Here is a 24,197-nt window from a genome sequence, read left to right as displayed (position 1 = left end):
TGGATAAAGGCTCTAGGATGGCAATTAAGGTAGTCATCAGTCTCAGGATAGGGGAAGGGCATCAAAGATGACCTCTCCACTACTGCCTAGATTCTTAGTTGGGGTCATACTTGTGGATCTCTGAACATTTCCCTAGTGCCAGATTTCTCTTTGAACCTATACTGACTCCCTCTATTAAGGTATTCCTTTTTCTGCTCTCCTCTATTCCTCCCCTGTCTCAGTCTTCCTGATCCCTCTTGTTCTCTTCCCCACTCTTCTTCTCCCCTTCCCCTTTTCCTGTCTCCCTCCCCTCTTGCCCCGCTCCCAATTTGCTCAGGAGTTCTTGTCCCTTTCCTCTTCTCCAGGGGACCATCTATGTCTCTCTTCGGGTCCTCTTTGTTTCTTAGTTTCTCTGGTAGTGTGGATTGTAGGCCGGTAGTCTTTTGCTCTATGTCTAATATCCATATATGAGTGAGTACATACCATGCTTGTCTTTCTGTGACTGGGTTACCTCACTCAGGATGGTTTCTTCAAGTTCCATCCACTTGTCTGTGAATTTCAAGATTTCATTGTTTTTTCCCCCCTGCTTAGTAATAATCCATTGTACCACATTTTCTTCACCCATTTTTCAGTTGAGGGGCATCTAGGTTGCTTCCAGATTCTGGTTATTACAAACAACACTGCTATGAACATAGTTGAACATATGTCCTTGTTGTATGAATGTGCATCCTTTGGGTATATGCCCAAGAATTGAATTTCTGGATCGTGTGGTAAACTGATTCCCATTTTCCTGAGGAATCTCCATAACTGATTTCCAAAGTGGCTGCACAAGTTTGCACTCCCACCAGCAATGCAGGAATGTTCCCCTTTTTCCACATCCTCTCCAGCACAGACTGTCACTGGTGTTTGATTTTAGCCATTCTGGCCTGTGTAAGATGGTATCTCAAAGTTGTTTTGATTTGCATTTCCCTAATGGCTAAGGATGTTGAACACTTTCTTAAGTGTCTTTCAGCCATTTTAGATTCCTCTATTGAGAATTACCTATTTCTGAACCCACTTTTTAATTGAATTGTTTGGCGTTTTGGTGACTAGCTTCTTGAATTCTTTGTATATTTTGGAAATCAGCCCTCTGTCAGATGTGGGATTGGTGAAAATCTTTTCCCATTCTGTGGGCTGCTGTTTTGTCTTGTTGACTGCATCCTTTGCCTTACAGAAGCATCTCAGTTTCAGAAGGTCCCATTTATTAGTTGTTGATCTCAGTGTTTATGCTACTGGTGTTATGTTTAGAAAGCAGTCTCCTGTACCAATTCTTTTGAGGGTACCACTTACTTTCTCTTCTAAGAGGCTCAGTGTGGCTGGATTTATGTTGAGATCTTTGATCCATTTGGACTTAAATTTTGTGCATGGCGATAGATATGGATCTGTCTGCAATCTTCTACATGTCCGCATCCAGTTATGCCAGCACCATTTGCTGAAGGTGCTTTCTGTTTTCCATTGTATAGTTTTAGCTTCTTTGTCAAAAATCAGGTGTTCATAGGTGTGCGGGTTAATATTAGGGTCTTCAATTCGATTCCATAGGTCTACTTGTCTGTTTTTGTGCCAATACCAAGCTATTTTCAGGAATATAGCTCTATAGTAGAGCTTGAAGTCAGGGATGGTGATGCCTCTGGAAGTTCCTTTATTTTACAGGGTTGTTTTGGCTATTCTGGGTCTTTGTTTTTCCATATAAAGTTGAATATTGTTCTTTCAAGATCTGTGAAGAATTATGCCAGTATTTTGATGGAGATTGCATTGAATCTGCATATTGTTTTTGGCAAGATTGCCATTTTTACTATATTGATCCTACCCATCCAAGAGCACAGGAGATCTTTCCATTTTCTGGTGTCTTCTTTAATTTCTTTCTTTAAAGACTCAAAGTTCTTGTTATTCAGGTCTTTCACTTTTTTGGTTAGTGTTACCCCAAGATATTTTATGTTGTTTGTGGCTATTGTAAAGGGTGATGTTTCTCTGATTTCTTTCTCAGCCCATTCATTGTCTGTATATAGTAGGGCTACTGATAATTTTTGAATTACTCATGTATCCTGTCACTTTGCTGAAGGTGTTTATCAGCTGTAAGAGTTCCCTGGTAGAATTCTTTGGGTCAATTATGCAAATAGTGAAAGTTTGACCTCTTCCTTTCCAATTTGTATCCCCTTGATCTCCCTTTGCTGTCATATTGCTCTAGCTAGAACTTCAAGTACAATACTGAAGAGATATGGAGAGAGTGGACAGCCTCGTCTTGTTCCTGATTTTAGAGGAATAGTGTTGAGTTTCTCTCCATTTAATTTGATGTTGGCTGTTGGTTTGCTGTATATTGCTTTTATTATGTTTAGGTATGTTCCTGTTATCACTGATCTCTCCAAGACCTTTATCCTGAAGTGGTGTTGGATATAGTCAAAGGCCCTTTTTTCAGTATTTAGTGAGATGATCATGTGATTTTTCTTTTTCAGTTTGTTTATATGGTGGATTACATTGATTGATTTTCGTATGCTGAACCATCACTGTACTACTAGGATGAAGTCTACTTGATCATGGTGGATGACTTCTACTTGATCAGGGTGGATTACTTTTCTGATGTATTCTTGGATTCAATTTGCCAGTATTTTATTGGGTGTTTTTGTATCAATGTTCATTCATGAGGGATATTGACCTATAGTTCTCTTCCTTAGGTGTGTTTTTTTGTGGCTTGGGTACTAAGGTAATTATAGGCTCATAAAAAGAGTTTGGCAATGACTCTTCTGATTCTATTGTGTGGAAAACTTTGCAGAGTATTGGTATTTATTCTGCCATCTGGCCCTTTTGATTTGGAGACTTTTGATGACTGCTTCTATTTCATTAGGGGTTATAGGTATACTTAAATTGTTTATCTGTTCTTCATTTAATTTGATACATGATATCTATCCAGAAAATTGTCCATTTCCTTTAAATTTTCGAATTTTGTGGAGTACAGGTTTTCAAAGTATGACCTGATGATTCTCTGGATTTCCTCATTGTCCATTGTTATGTCTCCTTTTGCCCTGACCAGCAGGGACAATGGGTTAGAGCCCACGGGAACCTGGAATGAATGAGACAAGACACACAAGAGAGATGGACAGCAAGACAGACCTTCCCATCAAGCTGCTGTTTAATGAGAATTCTGTACCAGCTTAAATATGGGAAATGAGGTAGGGGGATGCAGGAAAATAAGGGAGGGGTCGTTCTTGGTCACATGCCCAGGGGCGTTGATAGTCTCAGACCAGGCTGAACAAAAGGAATGAAGATAAGGTGTTAGTGCTAAGTAGTCTAATTGCAAGGAGGAGGGTTGAGTAACCTAACTGTAGATTGCTATCAGCTATTTGTGTGAGCCCACGTTATATTCATTAGGAAGCTGGGGAGGGGATGGATTATTCTTAAAAAAGACTGACAATATTCACAAGAGGTTCTAAATAACAATGATCTTCCCAATATCCCTTTTTATTTCTGATTTTGTTAATTTGCATGTTCTCTCTCTGCCTTTGGTTAGTTTAGATAAAGGTTTGTCTATCTTGTTGATTTTCTCGAAGAACCAATTCTTTGTTACATTGATTCTTTGTATCGTTTTCCTAGTTTCTACTTTATTGATTTCAGCCCTCAATTTGATTATTTCCTGGCTTCTACTCCTCTGGGGTGTGTTTGCTTCTTTTTGTTCTAGAGTGTTTAGTTGTGCTGTTAATTCCCTAGTGTGACTATTCTCCAGTTTCTTTATATGGACACTTAGTGAACTTTCCTCTTAGCAGTGCTTTCAAAGTGTCCCATAAGTTTGGGTATATTGTATCTTCATTCTAATTGAATTCTAGGAAGTCTTTAATTTCTTTTTTTTCTTTTTTCCTTGACCCAGGAATGGTGTAATCGTGTATTGTTCAATATCCATTAGTTTGTAGGGGTTTCTGCAATTTGTTTTGTTGTTGAATTCTAACTTTAAAGCATGGTAGTCTTATTCCTTATTTTTTGTATCTGTTGCAGTTTGTTATACTGCCAAGTATGTGGTGGATTTTAGAGAAGGTTCCCTGTGTGCTAAGAAGAAGGTATATTCTTTTGTGTTTGGATAGAATGTTCTATAAATGTCTGTTAAATCAAATTGGGCAGTAAGTTCTATTAGTTTCTTTGTTTCTTTGTTAAGTTTCTGTCTGGTAGTCCTGTCTAGAGGTGAGAGTCTGGTATTGAAGTCTCCCACTATAAGTGTGTGGAGTTTTATGTGTGATTTAAGTTTTAGTAATGTTTCTTTTACGAATGTGGGTGCCTTCATATTTGGGGCATAGATGTTCAGAATTGATACTTCATCTTGTTGGACTTTTCCTGTGATGAATATGATATGTCCTTCTTTATCTCTTTTGATTGATCTTAGTTTGAAATCTAATTTGTTAGGTATTAGAATTGCTACACCAGCTTGTTTCTTGGGTCTATTTGATTAGAAAATCTTTTCCCAACCCTTTACTCTGAGGTTATTGTCTGTCTTTGACATTGAGGCGTGCTTCTTGTATGCAACAGAAGGATGGATTCTGTCTTTGTATCCATTGTGTTAGCTTATGTCTTTTTATAGGCAAGTTAAGACGATAGATATTGAGGAATATTAAGGAACATTGAGTATTAATTCTTATTTGTTTTTGATTTGTTGTTGTTGGTATTGTGTGTGAATTTCCCCCCTTTTTTCTTTTGGCTTTTGGTAAAGTATTGCGTATGTTTTTGTGAGTGTAGTTAACTTCCTTGGGTTGGAGTTTTCCTTCCAGTACTTTCTGTAGGCCTGGAATAGTGGATATGTATTGTTTAAGTTGGGTTTTGTCGTGGAATATCTTGTTTTCTCCATCTATAGTGATTTAAAGCTTTTCTGGGTATAGTAGTTTGGGCTGGCATCTGTGATATCTTAGTCTTTGTAGAATATCTGTCCAAGACTTTCTGGTTTTCAGAGTTTCCATTGAGAGGTCAGGTGTGATTTTGACAGATCTGCCTTTATATGTTACTTGACCTTTTTCCTTTGCTGCTCTTAATATTTTTCTTTATTCTGTAAGTTTGGTGTTTTGATTATTATGTGGCAAGGGGATTTTTTTTGTGGTCTAGTCTATTCGTTGTTCTGTAAGCTTCTTGTATTTTTATAGGCATATCTTTCTTTAGGTTGGGAAAGTTCTCTTCTATGGTTATGTCGAATATGTTTCCTGTACCCTTGAGCTGTATTTATTAGACTTCCTCTATATCTATTATTCTTAGGTTTGACCTTTTTATGGTGTTCCATATTTCCTGGATATTTTGTTTCAGGGATTTGTTGAACTAAAGATTTTCTTTGGTCAATGACGCTATTTCTTCTAGTGAGTCCTCAACACCTGAGATTTTCTCTTTCATCTCTTGTATTCTATTGGTTATACTCACATCTATAGTTCCTGATCATTTATCCAGATTCTCTATTTCTTGCATTCTCTCATTGCATGTTTTCTTGATTGTTTCTATCCTAGCTTTCAAGCCTTGAACTCCTTCAGTTGTTTCCTTCACTTGTTTGGTTGGCTTTTCTTGGCTTTCCTTGCTTTCTTTAAGAGATTTGTTTATTTCTTGAATTTTTTGGTTTGTCTTTTCCTACATTCCCTGCATTTTTTGTTAATTTTTTTCTTCCATTTCTTTAAGGGGTTTTCTTGTTTCCTCTTAGAGGGTCTCTAACATCTTTATAAAGTTGTTTTAAGGGTCCTTCTCTTCTGCTTCCTCTGTGTTGGGATGTTTGGGTTTTGCTGGTATAGAGTCCCTAGATTCTGGTAGTATCACATTGGTCTTTCTGTTGTTGAATGTGTTCTTATACTTCATCTTCCCATCCCTTCTTCCAGTGGGGGCAGGTGGGCCAAGAGTTCGATGTTGGCAACTCTGGATAGTCCAGCCTCTCCAAGTGTTTTCTTCATGCAGAGGGCATAGGGGGCCAAGACTCAAGATCAAGCTCAGGCTGAGGGGATGGAGGGGGCAAGACTGTGATGTGGGCAGACTCTGTATAGTCCAGGCTGATGGGGGCAGGTCCACTATATGCAGAGCAGACCCAGAAAGTTCCAAGGAGGGGATGGGGGGAGTTGGGCCTAGGCAGAACCCAGACTCACCTCAACCAGAGGGCATAGGGTCACCAAGACTGCGATGCAGGGAGACTCCCTGAATTTTCTATTGGAGTGGGATTCTTGGCCTATGGTGAGTGATTTTTCGAGGAGAAGCATCTTTGTGGTGGGGAGAACAAAAAAGATAAGGTACGAAAGAATTGGCATTAGATTACACTGGGCTTGAAATAACAGTGATACTTGTCATCTACTAAATGCTACCTCATTCCATCAGGGTGAGAAAGATGCTAATGTTCACCTTGTTTTACACATTATGAACATGGACTTAAAGAGCTTAAATTCTTCAGTCATGGGAACTCAGTAAAAGTCAGAATTTTAGTATAAGCTTATCTGACTGAAGCAGACACTGCCATCCTGTCCTTTTAAAAAGCAAATAAAACTGAAAATAACCCCCAGTTTGATATAAGAAAGTATGAAAGAACATTACATGTGGGGAGTTTCAGTTCCTGAGAACTTAAGAGCACCTGAGTGACCAGCTGCAGGAGGCAAGAAGACAGCTCTGTTCAGCATGACTCTGACCTGAGGAGTGACCTCTGTTCAGCGTGACTCTGACCTGAGGAGTGACCTCTGTTCAGCATGACTCTGCAGCCAGGGTTGGTTCAAGCTTCTGGAGCCTGACCCTGAGTGGCTTATTTGACATATATTTAAGCGCAAAACAATTTGATGAACTCATTCTGATAAGGGTTAAGTCAGTACTGTGCACATAACAAAATATACATAAAATCTCATTGAGGGAAAAAGTAAGCTAAATAGAGGTCAGACACGCTACCTCAAAACTGTTAAGTCTATAAAGATGGGGTCTAAAGAATCACTGGGAAAATAAGTTAGGACTGACTGAGGAACATTTAATATAAGGGTCTGGAGAGTGTCCAGAAGCAGAAATGTCTTTAGACACACAGATAGCATATAGTCACCAGGGTTGAAAGCACATCTGCCAAACTTCTGGCTCCTGTGTGCAGAAAACAGGTTTTGTTTACATTCCTTCCTGTGAAGATAGAACCCTGTGTGCTTAACCTCCAAGGCCCCATCTAGTGCATGCCTTTAAGGAAAACTGTATCAATGATAGTATAAATATGAAATAAAAATAAAACTATGTAAAATTTTGAGGACAGATGCATTCATTTGATTTTTATTTTGTACCTGTTGACAAGTTGAGTATATTTAACAAGCAATGTTTGTGAGTTTTTTTTTACATTATTACACAATTACTAATTATACAGTATGGTAGAAATATTTTCTTTAGTCTACCCTGGTAGTATCAAAATACATAATGCCTTGAGAGATGAGTATAAGAAGAATAAGCTCATGAGGCAGAGGACACAGGCAGATAATTAGTTTCCCAATTTTGCTCTAAAATCTTAGAACCTCTTGGGTGGCTTTAAAAAAATTCATGATAAATGTCTGCTGATTGACCAAAGTCAGACTTGAATTAAAGGAGTACATGTTTTTCACAAAGCTAATTGAGCCTTATCTAGAGTTGATCTTTGACACTGAAGGCTGTGTCTTTATTTACTGATCAGACATTAGTTTGTACCCCAAGTGTAGAGTGATTCACAGGTCTGATATACCTTTTATTCTTTTCTTAGCTATTGAGTATTGTGTGCAAAAATTTATGGCCTGATAGACTAAGCTGGGAATTCTTTTCTTTTCTTTTTTGTCTTCTACAAATGATGGTAGGCCACTTTTCTAATAGCACTCTGTTTTGTTTTGTTTTCAAGACAGGATCTCCTGTGTATCTCTGGCTTTTCTGGCATTCTTTCTATAGACCAGGCTGGCTTCAAACTCAGAGGTTCAGCAGCTTCTGCCTATGTATAATTTTCTGGTAGGACCTCCGCCTCACCCACACTCTTCCCTTTCCAAATTCTGGCCTGTAGAAAGACCTCCAAAATCCCAGGCTCCTCCTCTGAAGTTTAAGACCATGCCTACAGGGTTTGTAAATCTCCTGTGTAGACCTGCAATGTATTTTCACCTGGTTCCTTCTCTCTGCCTTCCCTCTGGGGGCTGGAAAGTCACCTGGGAGTGCTTTGTTCATTTAAAATGGCCTAGTTTACTGCATTGGCAGAGAAATCTATTATTGGGGTATGAAATATTTATCATATAATAGCACTCTTTAAAGTTTGTTAAATTTTACTAGTGAATTTATCTGGGCTTGATACTTTCTGTTTGGGAAATTAACTGATGATTTCTTCAGTTTTTTTTTTTGGTAAGCATATGCCTATTCAGAATTTCTATTTCCTCTTGTAGTAGTTTAATTTAGCTATTAGAATTTTATGAAAACTAGAAAACTTAAAAATATTTTTATGTTCATAAACATAAACGAATGAGAACAAACAAGGCATAAAGCTGAAAATACACAAAGGTAAGATTTTCTTCTCTGCATAGTAGGAGTATATACTTCAACTTTGTTGACTCTTTTTCTCAATCCATTTACTTTACTTGTTTTGTTTTGCTTTTCGAGACAGGGTTTCTCTTCATTGCTTTGGAGCCTGTCCTAGAACTGGCTCTGTAGACCAGGCTGGCTTCGAACTCACAGAGATCTGCTTGCCTGTGCTTCCCGAATGCTGGTACAAAAGGCATGTGCCACCACTGGCCCACTTCCATTGTCTTTTCTGCTTCTTTTTTGGTGTATGTGTGTCCACACGTGTATGGATGTACTTGTTAGCTCAAGGTTGACAGGGGATGTCTTCCTGTATTGCTCTCTATCTTCTATATTGAGGCAGGGTATCTCAGTTAAACTCCTAGCTTGCTAACTGAAGTTTAACTAGCCAGCCTGCTCCCATAATACTTTGTCTCTCCCTCCTACATAGTGGTATTAGGGGCTGCCACCCCTCCCAGCATCCATTTGGTCTCCACATGTGCACACCCCCTCACACAGGCTTACATACATTATGTCTGTGTTGCATTATCAGCAAACATCCTTAAAAATAAAAATACCTTAACTTTATTCCACTGCTTCTAAGTATATATATATATATATCCTATTTGAATAGAAAAGTAGACATTGAATTTAAGTTTCAGATAAGAATTCAGAAAATGTAATGGGGAACTAAACAGAACTAGAGTTCTAATTAGTCAGAAAATAGTCTTTATTGTAGCATTTAAAAATTTCTTCTGAATAGAAATAACTATTAAAATATTCTGTGAAGAATAAAACCTAGCAGGAGTAGGTGGCATGCTCGAGGTTGAGTTGCTTTCTCAGTTAAGAATTCTGTCAATAAAACACAATTAAACCTTCAATTTAATTTCAAAAATAAAAAAACCAAAGTGAAATGTTTTTATTTGTACTCTCACATATAACTTATGGAGTTTTAATGAAAGAAATGCTACATAAATTGAAAAACATTGATTGGTTCTTCTAGGTTTTAAAATTAGGTAATCAAGTTATAGAAGATGCTTGAACTTAAAAACACAAAAACTTTCAAAACTTGCTAGACTAATATCTTTATAATGTTGACCAACAATAGTGTCATGCCAGTACATGTTTCTAGACTGCCTCTTGTGTTAGAGGCATAAATATCTAAAACAGGCAAAACCACAAAAAATTAACTTAATTTTGACACTCCACCATACCCAGTTTAAGTTTCTGAAGAAAATTCAATTTTTTATGTGAAGTTTTAAATATGATCTGTATTCCTATAGTGGTATTTATTCCAAATTCATCTCTCCACATCTGAAGTTTCTCCTCAGTTTTGAATTTTAATAGTATCATGTGCATGCTAGAAATTCATTTTTTTCTGTTTATTCACTACCCCCCACTCACTATTGTGAGAGAAGTGCGCTTTGTCCTAAACAAGACATTTACTCATACATTCCAAGGATGAGCAACATTGCAGATAGTGAGAGGAAAGAGTATAAGAGTTAGAAGCTAAGGAGAAGAGAGAAGAAACATCATCTTTTGGACTAAACACAGTCATTGCATTAATAACTCTCAGCAGCTATTTATACCTACAGCGAGTCTCCAAAACAACAGGCTTTTCAACAGTCAAGTAGAATGGAAGAAGGAGTCAAGGGACCTACCCCCTGCCCCTGAACTACATTCTACTGGTAGGTTCAAGAAACGAGGGAATCACTGCCTTCAATTGTGTACGCACTGATGACCTCAACAGGCTCCAATGGGTATTCCCAGTCCAGTGGTCACAGAGAGGACTCTTGTTAAAGTAAATGGCTCATGAAATAAAAGTGTAATTCATGAGTGTGAGGAAGGAAGTGGTAGGGATGAGGGTGGTTTGATGGGGATGAGAGGGAGAATGTGGAGGTGTAGGGTAATCAGAGTGGATTATATAGAGGTGTGAAGCTGTCAAACAGCAAAATTAATCAGAAAAGCTGATGATGGAAGAATCATAATTATGATGGAGACTTGTTTTAGCGCTGAATGAGTCACTATTCTAGTAACGGCAAGTCAATGATGCCGGCTCTAGTATGCCAATAAACATGTCAGCCAATAGCTGCTTTGAGCACAGAAGCCAACTCTGTCCAGTTGTATTTTTTTTTTGCCTTTTTGCTTGAAAGGGGAAATATTAGTGGAGGCAGTTGTTGTGGAATGTTACTTGAAGATAGTTACATTAGTTTATGCTGTGGAACTTTTTTTTTCATGATGCAAAGATGTGTTGTATTCTTTTTGTTGCATTTGTTTAACTCTGTGAAGCTGTGTACTTTGCCTGCCTAAAGACCTGATTGGTCTAATAAAGAGCTGAATGGTCAATAGCCAGGCAGGGGGGAAGGGTATGTGGGAATGGTAGGCAGAGAGAATAGATAGGAGGAGAAATCTGGAAAGGGAAGATTGAGGATCAAGAAGAAGGAGGACATCAGGGGCCAGTCACCCACCCACACAGCAACCACAGAGTAAGAAGGGAAGAAAGGTACACAGAAATAGAGAAAGGTAAAAGTGCAGACGAAAAAGAAAAGTTGGCCAGAAGCAAGCTAAGGTAAGGCTGGGCACTCATGAGAAAAACATAAGCCTCGGTGTGTGATTTATTTGGGAGCTGGATAGCAGGCAGCCCAAAAAGAGTAAGAGAAAAAAAACCAACTACAGGGGGGTAATCATCTGAACTAAATGGATTCATATATAATTTATATATACAAATTATATTCTTATATATTTTTTACATTCTCATAGGAACAGGCAAGCCATCTAGAAATTAAAAACAGAAGGGGCCAGATGTAAAAAATTATAATGAATTTATGGAAACACTACTGTCTAAATATGATGTATTATTTTTTCCTTTTTGCTTACGGCAGAGATTATTCCGGCAGTCATCTCTTTTACACAGGGAGCAGGGTTCTCCTTTTATGTAAGGACTGTAGTTTTTTTCATTTCCTCTGCAAAAATGAAGGACATTCATGAGCCAATGATGCTTTTTATTTTTTTTAACCTACATTTATGCAAGCTGTTTCTGCCTTTCAGTAAGTCACAGATGTCAAAAAAGAAAAAAATAGCAGCATCTATTGTTCACTAGAAGACTCATTTCCTGTGTACTAAGAAACCATCAACACTTTCATTTTCTCTCCTCCCTGACCCTTACTTTTCTTTCTCTCCCCTTCCTTTATCTTTCTCTCCCTCTTTTCTCTCTTCCCCAACCCTCTTTATTTCCAAAAGCCTGAGTTTTAAGAGATAGTGTCCTTAGTGATTTTGATCAATGATTAGTCCTTCTTAATTTCTTCTTAAGAATATGATGCTGCATGACAGCAGTTGCACCCTCCTTTGCTATTAGGAGAAACTGTATTCAACCTGAGCTTTTGGGGCAGTATTCGTCATTCTTGCTTTCGCTGCTCAGTGAAAGGAGAAATAACAGCAATAGACCACATTTCCACTTCTCTATACTATATCTTTCCTTCTTTCCATCTGTTCTATGTATTTATTCTTTTGTTTGCAAATACTTTTGTTTGTTGAAGAATCACATTATTACCCGTTTAACTATCCCTTTTATATTAGTAGATATTTGGTTAGAGTTCTAAAATTTCATTTTTAGGTCTTACTGTGTTTATATATTAATTTGAGTAAGAACTCATCCACAGAACATTTAGAAATTACATTCTTTCCTCAGGACAAGTGCTCTTGAGCTGCATTTGCTAACTTTTTACAGGGTTTCTCTGTATTGTTTTGGAACCTGTCCTGGAACTCGCTCTGTAGACCAGGCTGGCCTCGAACTCACAGAGATCTATCTGCCTCTGCCTCCTGAGTGCTGTGATTAAAGCCATGCGCTACCAACGTCCAGCGCATTTGCTAGCTTTTTTGTGTTTTACATTTAGGTGATCTTATGGCAGTTTATCTTCTATTACATTTGCCTCTGTGTTCATGTGTGTAGAGACCAATGTTGGGCATCTTTCTCAATCACGCTGGAGCATGTTTTCTGAGACAGTCTTCTACTGACCTGGTGACTCATTGACTGGCTTGATTGGCTAAGCCGGCAAGCACCAGGGATCTTCCTGACTCTGCCCATTTGGTACTAGCAGTAGCAGTGTTAAGGTATGTTCAATGTGCCAGGCCTTTTCCATGGGTGTTAGGGACCAAACTCAGGTCCTAATGATTTCAAGACAAACCTTTTACTGGTTGAGCCATCTTCCCAGGCTCTACCATGTAAACTTAAGAAACAATTTCTATCATTTCTACTCTTATGTTGAAATAGTTCCCGAGAGGAGAGGTTTTGCATTTAGGCAACACTCTGTTGCCATTCTATTTCCACTGTTAAAATTAGTTTTGCAGAGGGAGACTGCACAAATACATTTGGGGTTTTTGTTGTTGTTGTTCTTTTGTTTTGACACAGGATCTTTCTATGTAGCACTGGTTGGCCTAGAACTCATTATGTAGACAAAGCTTGCCTGGACCTCAGAGATCCAACTGCCTCTGCCTCCTGAGCACTAGAATTAAAGGTGAGCTCTACCACACCCATCTTTGTAAACATTTGTTATCAACTTAGAACATTTTTTTAGCATGTTGACTTACGGTGGTGCATAATTACATACAAATAGTGCAGCTGAATGTCCCAAGAGATTAGGACAATTTGAAACTGCACATCCAACTGTAAGCGTGTTGGCCCAAACCATCTATAAGAAAAGGAATTAAGAAGTAACATATTAAAACAATACATGTACACAATTCATTATGAGAATATGTATAATATTAATTATCCTAAAATATATATGTTTATTACATTTTTCCTAATATCTAACACATTAACACATTTTGTTAAGGCAGCTTTCATAAGGACAATCTAAATGGTTTTCTTTCAGTTATATAATCATAAACCAAAAGGATAACTTAATAACACAATCATAATATAACCCATTGTTGAAATCATAATTTCTTCTGGATAACTTAGAAAAAATATTTTAATTTTCTCCATGGGCATATTACAAGAAGCATCAAAATCAGCATAGGAATGAAAACAACAATTTACTTTGTTCTTAAGAAAAAGTGTCGTTAAATTGATTGTGCAACTTAAAGTGCATAGCTTTGAATATAATCCTCCCTTTGTCAAGTCACAGACAGGTATGGATAAGAGTATGTGAAATTTTTTGTTTTTAAGTCAATGAAAAGAATATCAAACTTTAATATTTTTTAAGTTGCAAGGGAAAGTAATTTACAAAGAAGAAGCTTTGTATGGGAAATGGACCATAAGAAAGAGCTGAAGACATGATGAATATTTCTAGTCACTTGCATCAATATAGAATTGAATATCTCCTATTCTCCAAATGAAAAGACCAGGAGATATTGTATGCATCCCCCGAAGAGAAGTAGACTCAACAGACTTTCTTTTTAAACTTTCTAGTTTCATTAACAAAATGAAGGAAAGTACTTCACAGATTGAGATGCCAGTCAGTTTTTTTCTCATGGCTGAGGTACAGCTGTGATTCATTGTTTTGCTACACGTTTGAATGGATCTTTGGCTGCCTGAGAGCCAGCACAGCTCATAACTGTCTCAGAGTGGCAGATCTTTTCTGAGCTAGTTTCTCATTTAATAAAATTAAGATTAGGCTAATTATGAAAGGGACCCTGTTCATTTTGAATATTAAAAAGTTTTTGAAACAGAACAAATGCAAGTATATATATTTTTAATTAATATTTAGAATCTGACTTATTAAGATCTGGACTACCAAGTTCTATTTGCTCAGAATATTTGCATGTGTTGCGTTTTTTCTCATGTATGTTTAGGTTCATGGGTTTATGCACACATGGAAGCAAGAATATGTTAGGTTTCTGTTTTATTGTTCTCTATCATAGTATCTGGAAACAGTGTTTCTTATTAAAAGCATGTTGAAGTCTGTCTGGCCAGAGAGCCTAAGGGATCCTCCTGTCTCTGCTATGCTGCCCCATAAATCCCTACCAGTGCTGGGCTTATAGTCATAGATGGACATGCCCAGATTGTTAAATGGTTTCTAGGGATTAAAAACAAAGTCCTTATGCTTCCACATAAAAGTGCTCTTAAACATTTATCCCCCAGCCTGGCTTAGTATTAATTAAATGTGCTATTTTTAGGTTTGAGAATGGTGAACATGTATTGCTATCAGATAGCTTTGAGGTATGGCTCTTTCATGAAGTAGACTAGACATAAAACTTACACATAATTTGAATTCAACTTTAATATGAAATAAGTGAATGACAGATGCAAGCCATTTTTAACCAGTTTTACTTTAAGGAAAGAAACATTTATCAAGACACAGTTGTTGAACTATTAAGAAGAATGCATCTATTCCCAGTTATTTAATAGCTTTTTATCAGAGATTTGGTGAAGAAGAAATGGTCCAGGTTTCATGTTGTTATTCCACTTAAGTGTACATGCCAGTGAAGAATAATCCCACATGCCTGACATAACAGTTTTAAGATGTAAGGGATATTTGAGAATGTGTTCTCTTTTCATTGCAACAGGGGAGAGCACAAAGGCTTGACCTCAGAATTTTAGGTGTATGTCTGTCTTCTTTTGATCAGTACACTTGACATTGGAGCTCTGTAGACTATTCCTTTATGCTGTGCGAATATATGTCATTGTGGTTCGGTTACTTAATAAGCTGACTGGTCAATGGTTGGACAGGTGGTTAGGTAATACTGGCAGACAAACAGAGAGCATGAAGAAGAGGAAGAGTCTCTGGAGTCCTGAGGAGATGCAAAGGAAACAAGAGACAAACATAGCACACTGAGAAAAAGTACTGATCCATGTGGCAGAGTGTAGGTAAGAAATATGTGTTAATTTAAAATGTAAGAGTTAGCTAGTAACAAGCCCGAGATATGGGCTGAGCATTTATCATTAATCATTAAGTCTCAGTGTGATTATTTGGGAACTGGCTGGTGGGAAAGAAAAGTCTGACTACAGAACCCATTCTCCTAGTCATCCTAGCAACAGAAAAGCTTGTCTTTACCAACAGCATTTACTCTACTGCCCGGCAGAATGTCTAGACATAAAATAGCATCCTGTTGCTAAAGAGAAAACAGAAGTTCATAAAACACAGAAGCTGCAAGTTTCCTGCTTCACCAAATCAATGATAAAAACCCAGAATGCTCAACATGTTTTTGATATTCACAGACTTCTTTAAAAGGCAGTTAGTTATAGAGCAGCAGATAAGTGCCAGCCACTGTGCTCCACCCTGCTGATACCAAGAGGAACTGGTTCTCTTTGACAAGGACATAAACAACTCATTAAATGGTGTAACCTAACAAAATGATTTTGGTAAGACACTAAATGTTATTTCAGCTTAGATGGATGAGTGAGTGTGATCAAACTAATTAGCTACTTCTGTTGCTTTAGCATCTTATGTAACATGGCTAGAAGTAAGGCTTGGCCAAAATACATTTCACCTGCTCATTGATAGGTAGAAATCAGGACAGATTTATATTTCTATGTGCAGCCACAAAAATAAGAAGTAAAGGTGTAAAAAATAGTGTTTTTAAGATCTTGGGAATCAGCTAGTAAAGTTAATGAAGCAAAAAATGGGGACAATAGATGACCTATGCAACTGCAGTCAGTTTATTGGCTTCTGATTCTCCAGAGCACAATGAGGAGGGGGAAACCAGAAATAGCCTGAAGAATTTACATAGTTCAGAAAGTCTGAACTGCGAGTCTAGGGAGAAAATGTAGGCAGAGATTTTAGAGGGAACAAAACTATGGTGGTCAAAATACTGTGGTGATAGGAAGAGATTCTCATCTACTCATGAAAGTATTAAGAGCATGCATGTGGAGAAGATACTCCAAGCTCAGGATAGACCCATCCATAAGAATTAGAGACCAGGAGCAAAGATTGTCTCCATGCTCCATATTGGGACACTTCGTAATTCATATGTGACTGGTATTCAAAAAAGTCTTGATTCAATAGTAAGACATAATTAGCCTTAAAATCGTCATTTCTTTCATGTTATATCCCATATTTTAAAAGCAGAAACTCAAAGGAGCAAACAAGTTTTTAGTAGCTCAACTTAGTGGCACTATATTAACTCAGTAATATTTATAGGTTTACTCTAAAAGTGGTACACAAGGTAAACTTTAATCTATTTGGCATATAGTGACATTGATAAAAACATGATTAGAAATACAAATATCTGAGTCATAATGAAGGCAAGAATCAATCTACTTAAATGGGCACACAGCTAACAAATGCTACAACAGTGAAAACACTAAAATGTTGATTACTGCTAGGTTTTACACATCAAAATCTGAACAAGAGACTGGATATATTAGGTATCTTCATTAGAAATACTAAGACAGCTGGGTTTGGTGACTCATACCTTTAATATCAACACTTTGGAGGCAGAAGCAGATGGATTTCTGTGATTTTGAGGCCAGCCTTGTCTACGTAGAGAGTTCTAGGCATGCCATGGCTACATAGTGAGGCCTTGTCAAAACAAACAAACAAACAAAGCAAAAAAATTGGAAATTTAAAAGAAATTTCTAGCCGGAGTACAGGAGAAGTGTTGGAGGGAAGAAAGAGATGGGGGAATATGATGTAATTATATTTTAATTTCACAAAGAAAAAGAAAGTAAACTATTTTAAATTGGTGCGACATTGGCATACAGGGGAAATGATTGTGAGTTAAAGACACAATAATGAAGTCATCAAATTGAGCTCAGAGAAAAACAATTCCATAAACATAATAGAGGCATCAAACTGGCAAGGCTCAAGCATACTTCCAATATTGGTAGCAGGGCACCAGGAAGAGGAAAGGGAGCAGAACTATTGTAAGAAACAGCAACCCATATGTTACAAATGTGTTTTGATCTATAGACTTAAATGCTAAGCTCAAGATTCTATAGTACAATGTGAAGGTGGCCTGGGCGCCCTATGTAAAGCTGGTCAATACTGGAAAGATGTGAACGCAGTCATTGGTGTGGAAAAGCCACAGGGCTGAACAAGACCATCACAGCAGGTTTCTTCTTGTAAGTAATGTAGAGAAAATGGCAGCAGAGGAGCATTTTTAAAGATCGGAAACACTATATCAGTACATGGCTTTTTTAAGAAAGTGGAGTTTTTAAAAAATGAATGTAAAAGGAAACACTTAAAAATATTTCTTGTAACTAAAATGAGAACAAGAATTAACTCTAATGACCTATCAAGTACCTACCTGTGTATAATGGCCACAAATTTTAGAACAAGTCGTATTCTCAAAATTATAATGTTCACTTTCATTATACCAAGAAGAAATAATTTGTTTTGGTGTACTTTGTATTTCACCTACATATACATTTTCTCCCAGAAAGTCATGACCCTCAATGCATGCATATCGTTTTTTAGTACAGGGGTTATGGAAAAACTTGCACTGTATACTCCATGATTTGGCCACTTTTGCTAACTCATTGTCCCAAATCTGAAAGAATAGAAAAAATTAAATTGATTAGTTTGTTTACAAGAAAGTCATTCTAACACATGTAATAAAGTAAATTAATTTCAGCTCTTTAGGGAAGACACCATTTAAAAAATATTTATTGTTTTAGTTATTTTCTTATTACTACATCCAAGTACCTGAAACAAACCACTTAAAAGAGAAAATACTTGGGAACTAACATTTCGAGGGTTCAGGGCCTGATGGTCAGTTGGTGCCATGTTTCTGGGCCTATCCTGAGGCAAATGTCAGGAGATTTTTCATGGTGAGCAGGAAGTAGTGGATGCAGAAAGTAGTCAGGGCAAGGTCCAAGGGCCCTCCCCAACCTGGTCTTTGTAAAGACCAACAATGGCCGCTAAGCTGTACCTGTCCTTGGAAAACAGAGCACAGCTGTAGCGCTAATGTCAGAGGCCTCAGCTCAACTCTCTTTGCCTCAAGTCTACTTCTCTTTGCAATAGTTTTTTTTTTTTTTTTTTTGCTATTTTTCTCCTGCTTTAATTTCTTCTTTTGTACCATGGCTAACCACTTACTTTTTTCTACCTAGAGGTCCTGGTTAGGTTTTTGTTTGTTTGCTTTTTTCCTTTGTTAACTTGATATAAGCTAGTGTTATCTAAAGTGAGGAACATTAAGTGACAACATGCATTCATCAGATTGCTTATAGCACGTTTTTAGGCCATTTTCTGGACTCATGATTGATGTAAGAGCTGCCAGGTGACTAGGGCAAAGGGTCCTGGGTGGTGTAAGAAAGCACACCAAGGGAAGAGAACCACTGAGCAGCATTTCGTTATGCTTGCGCTTCAGTTTCTGCCTTACGATAGATTCTTGCCTTGAGTCCCTGTCCTAACGTCACCTCACCCTTCGCTTCCCAAGTTGCTTTTGGTGACAGTGTTTATTCAAGCAATAAAAATCAAATTAAGACATCAGGCATGTACTTTAACTACTAAGGGTTTGTTTTTTTTTTTTTTTTTTTTGGTTTTTACGAGACAGGGTTTCTCTGTATTGTTTTGGAGGTTGTCGGTCCAGCCTGGCCTCGAACTCACAGAGATCCGCCTGCCTCTGCCTCCCGAGTGCCGGGATTAAAGGCGTGCGCCACCACCGCCAGGCAACTAAGGGGCTTTCTTCTGAGTAGAACTCCTGTCCATCACCGTCTGTTGGCTAGTTGGATTGACACCTGATATTCATTCTTCCCTATGTTGATATCCTGGCATAATGCTGACCCCACCCCCTGACAACTGGCAGGGTACCTAACCAACCCACAGGCAGATATTTAGCCGGCTCAAAGGGCCCTGTGCTGCATGGTTACATCTTATGTGCATTGAGTGTCTTCAAGGACTGTGTAAGGACTCTGTATACAGAAACCTGGTGAGCTGGGGCCACTCGGAGCTGGGCCAGGGGCAGCTCCATGACTCCAGTTTCAATTGCCCCAACCGCTGAGCCTCATTCTAAACTGCTCCCTTTCCCAATAAACACCACTTGGGTTTGTTGAGTTGTGTGGTTAGTGTTTAATCGCCCGAAGTTGCAGCAAACAACAACATACTATATCAGCATTACTCCTATTAACAACCTCCTCCAATAATCTCTTTTCATGGTCTCTGATGTCCCTCCTAGTCAAAGTCAACAATGAAACTAGACCACATTTCAGTGGTCCTTCAGGCCCTTGGAACATCAATAACCTTTGTTTCTATAGGTCTCCCCAATGGTCATGACTTAGACAAGGAATGACTGCCTGGGTCTGGAACAGAAACGTTATGCCTATTTAATATGAGATACAGTTAAAATACAAACAGAACAATTGATTTAAGTGCCTTATCCTGCTTAAATTCTTTGTTTTCAACAGCATCCCGGTCCCTTTCTCACCAACTCATTCATATCAGCTGCTGAGGGCTTGACTTTGCTTCGAAATTCATTATGGGAGTCGACACACTCCTCTATAAATTTCGGGTCATAGATAGTTGGCAGCTTAGGAACATCGAGCAATGCCTTGCAAAGTTTGCTGGCTACCAAACACAAACTTAATGTCCAGAAACAATCAAGTTTCTTCATCAGGGCCATGGAAGGACATAGGGCATGGCCCTGGTGAATATACCAGAATAGGGATTACTCTACCCAGGCCCTGCCTTCTGATTAGGCTGGCATTCTGTATAGTGAGCTGCAGACTGCATCCCTGCCTTCAGTGTTGCCATGGAGACTGATGAACAGCCAGAGTTCTGAGCCATAGGAGTTCTGAGCCACTCACTGAAAGCCTGAGGCTTCGTCTGGTTGGTTCAGCAAGCAACCAAAGTGCTTCTGAAGAGTTAATCATCTCACCTAGTGTCAGGATTGTGAAAGGGGAAGTTACAGGGAGCTGACAAACGGCCAGGGCCATGCAAACAAAATATTGTGACTTTGCTGCACATACAGGAGCAGGTGGACACTGCAATCAATAGACAAGCAGGAGCCCGTAGCTTCATTTGGCTTAATGTTTTTAAGTCTATTTGTCAGTTACTGTTTTTCACCAATAAACCAGAAACTTTCTGTTACAGCTAGTGATATTTTTCAGTATTTCTAGGTGGATATCTACAATACTTAGGTTGTTTAATATTTAGGTAACTTACAGTGCCATTTAATTAAAAGTAAATACACATTTACACTCACTGAATGTTCTAGTCAGTTAACCTCACCAGCAAAACAAATAGCCAAAAACTCATTTAATGAAACTAGTTACCATTTTTCTTTAGCAGAAAGCAGAAATTAAGTTACTAGATGAAAATAGAAAGAAAACAAAACATACACCACAACAACAGCAAATCTGAGGATCCTAACAGAATTCCTATGGAGTGAGAGAAGACGTGTTTCTGGTTATCTGCTGATGAGAGATTTCTGCGTGTACTGCTGGGGTGTCACACACATAGGCACACATTTCTCACATCCCACACTACAATACAAATAGAGGTATGCGTATTGTTACACTTGTGTATATACCTCCGTGCCTCCATAATATAAGCAGACTATGGCTGACATGGCTGACACATTGGTCCTGTTTGTGGACACCTCCTTGGTTCAGCGATGTCAGCTTGGCAAGAATGCTGCTCCTTGCTCTCTCAAGTCTCCACTCATCTTCCTGCAGTCCCTACTGGAAGGTGCCCATATTTCTTCAATAATCAATTGCTAATTTAAACTATGTCCATTTATGTAGCACCTGCCCTTCTTCGCTGATTTTTCTCTACTATCTACAACACATACATTAAGCCTTCAACAAAAGTTTGTTGACTGAATAAAGAAACGAGCATGCTATTTTTTTGTTGTTGTATGTTTTAACTTTCTTGACCACAGAAACTGTATTTCGTTTGTCTTTTGTGCGCACAAAGAGCCTAGTAAACATCCCTGATTCCATCATTGATTTAGTAGGCAATGATCCCTAGGCTTACATATCTTACTTTTTCTAATCTTTGCTACATTAGCAGATTGTGTGTGTTAACTGCATGAAAGACTGAGTGAATATGTGAATAAATATTGAAAGGAAAACATGAAGTTCAAATGAAAAAATTGTAGCGACTGGAGATGGCCCAGGGAGTAAGACTGCATACATGTTCTTCAACCATGAGGATCTGAGTTTGAATTTCTGGCACCCATGTAAAAATCCAGGCTTAGACTTGCATGCCTATAATTCCACACTGGGGGAGGGGAGGAAACAGAGGAACTCTAATAAGTTTTGTGTTTGTTTTTGCTTTTGTGACAGGGTCTCATGTAGCTCAGGCTCTCACTGTGTAGCTGAGAATGAACTTAGACTTTGGATCCCCCTGTCTCCACTTCCTGAGTGCTGGGACTAACCATTGCAATAGATGTGTGAAGCATTGGGGATCAAATCCCACCTCAAACATGCCAGGCACCGGAGCTGGATCTCCACTTGTCGTAAGGTGTTTTTATACCTCCAAAATAGATTTGGAATTTTATTTAATATACTTGAAACATTCTTGTTTTCAACAGTTAATTTTCAAAAGATACTGCAGTGAGCAAAAAAATAAATTCATACAATTTAAAGCCTTATAAGATTTGTAGATCTGGCATTGCAGTGGTGAAGATACCACCTATTGTTATCAGAATCAAATTTCACAAATTTGTCAGCCAGCCTTGTCCCTTTATGGACAGATCTTTGCAGCCCAACCAGAAATAGCTAAGATTTGGGTGGGAAAATTGGTGCTAAGTATGTTGTTTTCTTCTGAAATATATGGACTCTGGACATAGGGTAGTGGGTCTGTGAAACAATGTTCACAGGAATTCCATAAAATGAATGATCCACCAATGACCATGATCCACCAATGACCATGATCCTTGCCGGGTTTTGGCGCTCTCTTGATGCAGGAGGAGCTTGCTGTGAGTGAGTCCCTTCCGGTGCTTCTGCTCCAGTCCGGGGTTTAGGACTGAGCTGGGTCTCAGGCCTGAGAGCCTACAACCTGAATCAGAAACTCTTTCAACTTCGGGGTGAGTTTGCCAGCAGGGTGGAAGGATGGGAGGCACATCATGGAACCAGAGGTGGCGAGGAAGGAACTAAGGACTTGGTATTGAAGCCCCTTTTATTACCGGGTAATTTGGAGAGTGCAAATAGGAAGCCCAATGAACTGTTCCTGGTTGCCTAGCAACCTGAGGAGCAGCTCTAAACTGTTGTGTTTGCTGGGAACTGCCCCTTGGGCCTGCTTGTGGGAAGCTCCCAGAAGGGAGTTCTTAGTGGAATCTCCCTGGTTTGTACCCCTTCCAGCCCTTCTATCCTGGGTTTGACCTAACATTGTGAGGTCAAGTCAACTTGGCTTGCTCTGTGTCCCTAGCCTGCCTTTGAGGCCTGCATGAAGGGGCACCTTTGGAGCACTTCAGGTACTGGGAAGTAAGATTTTAATTGAGCTAGGTACAACTTTTTGTTTAATTTCAGATCTTGGGTCGGTTATCACCTCGGATTCAAGGTGGGATTGGTCTGTGTCTCTCATGGAACTTGAGTACCGAACCGTACTTATTGATCTTTTCCCTCTCCTTTGTTTATGAACTACATTAGATTTCCATTATCTCTTCCATTCACTTGTGTTCTGACTTTGCATAAAAATTTGCATAAACAAATTAGAAGCCACTGATCCTTTTGCCAGGAGAGAAACAATGGTAACTAGAGGTGGAAATGGGCAGTGTTAAGAAATGAGCAAGGGTGCAGCTATGACTAGTGGTTAAGAGCACCAAAGGCAGTAGTCAGCAATAGTACCTAAGGCTGGCGGCAGCATCTCACACTCACAGTGGTGTGATTGGGCCAGGAGCCTGGCCATCCCTCACTTGCTTTTGTAAGTTCTGTATTTCAGCCCAAGTGCAGGCATTGGCATGCAATCCAAAGCTCAGCTTTCAGTCACTTACATAAAATGTCTAGTCTTGAATTTCCAAGCTTAGGTTTTAGGCTTTCTTTAGTCCTTACAACAGATTGCTTCCTGAGGCCTCTGTTTTCTGGACCAGCAAGGGTGGGGTATTGGAAAGAGATCTAGAGCCTGGGTATGAATTAAGGCTCTGTAGTAAGTGGCATGGGTTAAACCAAGTGACATTCCTTTTTCTGTGTCTCAGCTTGCTCAGTGTAAAAGTCAGATTCTTGGGAGATTTTTAACTTTTGAAGCCCTGTCCAAATCTATAGATTTTCTAATTGGGGTTCTAGTAGGTACACACTAATCCTATAGACTCCAGTGTGCCCTTTATAGCAACATTTCCCTTCCAATAGTCTTATTTTTATTTGAATGAATCACTTTTTAAAAATGAGTCACTTTTATGCTGAGTCATTCTGAGTTAACTCATACCTAATTGACTGAATTCTCTCATTTCCTAGACTTTCTGCTGAGTCCTGGGATAGAAAGGGAACAGCCTTAGTAGCCATTGCTTTCATAAGCTTGCAGATTTACTGGAGTCCTAGGTGCTATTCAGTACTACAAGTACTTTACCCCTTTGTTTCCAGAAAGACTTGTATGTTGGAATTGTGATTATCATAGATGTAGAGGATTGAATCCAACACGGGTATATCCCAAGTGTATATGACCATTTAGGATGAATCAATGTATTTATTGAAAAGATAACTATTTATTAAGAATGTATGTTATATGAAGGGCAGTAAATGCCAGCCTTTGTGGTTGTGATCTTACATAGGAATGCAGAGTGTTAATGACACCAGAGAAGCACAGGGGACAGTAGGAGCAGGACATTCTGGACTTTTTATTCCCTCTTCTTATTGATGCAAGCCCTGTCTAGTGATTTGAAATGTCATAGTTATTTGCAATGGCGACAAT

At 38.7% G+C, this 24,197-nt stretch overlaps 2 protein-coding genes across 10 annotated transcripts in view; one reads left to right on the top strand and one right to left on the bottom strand.

Annotated features, from left to right (window-relative positions):
* Positions 1-24,197, top strand: part of Caps2 (calcyphosine 2) — a 78,367-nt gene that overhangs the window by 11,049 nt on the left and 43,121 nt on the right. For 2 of the 9 annotated variants that reach the window (XM_040754879.1, XM_040754877.1), the window contains exon 1: positions 22,282-22,380. The exons of 1 other annotated variant lie outside the window; for it this stretch is intronic. The gene's annotated coding sequence lies outside the window, so the exon portion shown is untranslated. 6 more of the 9 variants (XM_040754882.1, XM_040754883.1, XM_040754881.1 and 3 more) reach the window with 6 other exon arrangements.
* On the bottom strand, positions 9,182-20,092 carry Glipr1l1 (GLIPR1 like 1). The gene is made up of 5 exons (XM_040754886.1): positions 19,777-20,092; positions 17,662-17,904; positions 13,057-13,157; positions 11,347-11,432; positions 9,182-9,321 (listed from the first exon to the last, which is right to left on the bottom strand). The coding sequence occupies exons 1-5, from the start codon at positions 19,969-19,971 to the stop codon at positions 9,242-9,244; spliced, it is 705 nt and encodes a 234-aa protein (XP_040610820.1). The 5' UTR covers positions 19,972-20,092; the 3' UTR covers positions 9,182-9,241.

This window comes from Mesocricetus auratus, unplaced genomic scaffold (genome assembly GCF_017639785.1).
Source record: "Mesocricetus auratus isolate SY011 unplaced genomic scaffold, BCM_Maur_2.0 Super-Scaffold_100011, whole genome shotgun sequence".
Lineage (NCBI taxonomy): Eukaryota > Metazoa > Chordata > Mammalia > Rodentia > Cricetidae > Mesocricetus > Mesocricetus auratus.
Note: the sequence above shows the minus strand (reverse complement) of the source record. Positions and strands in the feature narration are given on the sequence as shown.

What these genes read in the sequence shown, in the direction of transcription:
- Glipr1l1 (XM_040754886.1), bottom strand. Translation starts at nt 19,971, where the DNA reads ATGGCCCTGATGAAGAAACTTGATTGTTTCTGGACATTAAGTTTGTGT. An exon ending in CAGCTGATATGAATGAGTTG is followed by an intron (nt 17,905 to 19,776) that starts GTGAGAAAGGGA and finishes CTATTCTTTCAG; the next exon opens with ATTTGGGACAATGAGTTAGC. An exon ending in GTATGTAATTATGCACCACC is followed by an intron (nt 11,433 to 13,056) that starts GTAAGTCAACAT and finishes TCATTTTTGCAG; the next exon opens with AGGAAATGAAAAAAACTACA.